Below are 2,283 nucleotides of genomic sequence, written 5' to 3'. Positions count from 1 at the left end.
AAAAACACAATTTTCATTATTAATTGACAAAAAATACATTGAAAATGTGAAAAATACATATTTTTGAAATAAATCTTTTTTTCTTAAAACATACATCTTTCTAAAACGGAGGAATATCTTTTTGAAACACAAATTTATTTTAAAACATTTTACTATAATTTAATAACAAAGCTAGGGAATACTATTAAATATTATGATGACAACAAAAACTCCACAACAGTTTTATTGAAAAATGAAAGAGTATGTTAAACATTTATTATACTTACATGTAACAGTAAACCCCATATAACACTGTAGTCATCAAGTAGATGATGTTAAAGTAGTTAAGTGTGAATGCTTGGTAATTAAGATTGTATTTAGTCATTTAACAACACTCTTTGACAATTCATGAATTTAATTTTGTCTCTCTCTTCCATAGCATTTTCCTCTTTAATGCTACTCTCTATGTTTCATAATAAGTGTCATTCTATAAAATATCGCTTTACAATTTCAATACAAACTATATTTACTTTCAGCTAAAAATTAATTGTAAATTGTATTGATTTTATAAAAATAATTTTATTTATCTTAAATAATATTGGTTAGAGAAGTGTAATTAATAACAACTCACAAATATTTCCGTCATTTCTTTGATATGTGTGAAAAAATGTTAAAGTGACATTTATTTAAAAACAGAAAGAATAACATTTTATATTTGTATTTTTATATACCCTCCCTTAAGATTCAGCATAACTCGGTAGCTACGTATGTGGGTGAGTTGTATACTACTCCTATAGTCCTATACCTGATGGTTCATGAGAAACATGGATACTTAATGTGCATGTGCATATAATAGTATACTAATGTCACCGGTAGGATGCTTAGTATATATCAATAAAGAGAAGATGGTGAAATTGATGAGCATCGGTCGTTAAATTAAACACTGACCTAGTAGTTGCGCATGTACTGATGTACCCATAAACCCAAGTACTAACTCCTTTTCTTATAATCTTTAATAAATTATAAATATAGATTTCTCTCACTAACACGAGTCACTTTTGTACCTTTTGGTACTCTTCAACAAATTTAATGGCTCGTGTAGCAATAATTTCATTTCTAACTAGGTCAATCCAACAACCAATTTAATACGACCGTCCTTCGTGAATTATAATTTAAGAGTTTCTATATATATATATATATATAAACCGACAAATCAATAAGCTGAAGTGTTGACTACATGCCAATGCCATGCTACGTATCCAATCAAATCATCCATGGTACAATTAGGCTGGTGTCTGTGATATATTTAAAGGCCCAAATATTTTTCATGACAAGCAGTGAGACCCACTAAACCTTTTGTAAGTGTTGTCAAAAAAAAAGAAGTTACCACGTCACTGTCACTGTCATCCTCATTATCTGATCATGTTGCCTTGCCTCACCGTCAACTGTTAGCACTCCTGCTAACATTGCACCAAGAGGTACTGCTCATCCCTCTCCCATCACCCACAACCATCAGCAATTCCACATGAAGCGGGAGATCCTCCGAACACGTGGGAAAATTGATGCGATTGATGAGGTTGGAGAGACCTTTGGTTATAATATAACTAGAGGAGGAAGACAGATTAAACCGACTCAAAAAATTCAATGTTAGAGGAAAACAAAAACGAGATCGTCGAGACCGAGGTAATCATATTCACTAGCAATTATCGTTATCATGTGGATCTTTTTTTAGGGTGTCCTTTCACCCTTTATTTGTTGCTTTCTTTTTCAAACTTGGAGGTGAAAACTTACCTTATATTTTATTTTTGCATTTTAATATGAAAGTCTTGTTACAAAAAAAAAATGATAGCAAGGTAATATACATACTTATATGCAATGTAAAATATCATATAAACTAGGTGATAACCTGCGCCTTGCGCAGGATGAGAAAACTTAATTGAAATTAAAATTTTAAATAAAGGTAAAAATCATAAGCACAAATATTACATATTATTTCATGTTAAAAGATTCAACGATTGTGGATATGTAAAAAAAGTAAGCTTCAGAGTTTTTTAAATCTTGTGTTATTTGTTTTGTGTGGTTGAAGTATAGTTCGTAGAAGTGAATCTATAAGAGTAACCAAAAACTTATATAAAATTAATGAAATCCGCCATTGATAATTTTCTAGTGTACTTCTAGTTTTGTTAATAATGATTAAAAAAGTGATGTGGTGATGAGAAAATGTGTTTAAACTGCTGTATGTTTAAGGTTTTAATGATGAAAACAAATCGTCAAAATTATAGTAAATATTTACTAATTAATATT

The 2,283-nt window shown here is 29.8% G+C and overlaps 1 protein-coding gene across 1 annotated transcript in view; it reads left to right on the top strand.

The window, feature by feature from the left end:
• LOC130495530 (mitogen-activated protein kinase kinase kinase 5-like) overlaps window positions 1-297 on the top strand; it is a 1,647-nt gene extending 1,350 nt beyond the window's left edge. Inside the window, exon 3 of the mRNA XM_056986933.1 lies at window positions 276-297. Coding sequence (XP_056842913.1) covers window positions 276-297 — 22 coding nt within the window. The remainder of the gene's footprint in view (window positions 1-275) is intronic.
• Window positions 298-2,283: the final 1,986 nt, after the last annotated feature.

This window comes from Raphanus sativus, chromosome 6 (genome assembly GCF_000801105.2).
Source record: "Raphanus sativus cultivar WK10039 chromosome 6, ASM80110v3, whole genome shotgun sequence".
NCBI classification, from domain to species: domain Eukaryota; kingdom Viridiplantae; phylum Streptophyta; class Magnoliopsida; order Brassicales; family Brassicaceae; genus Raphanus; species Raphanus sativus.
This window is presented reverse-complemented; position numbering and strand designations above follow the sequence as displayed.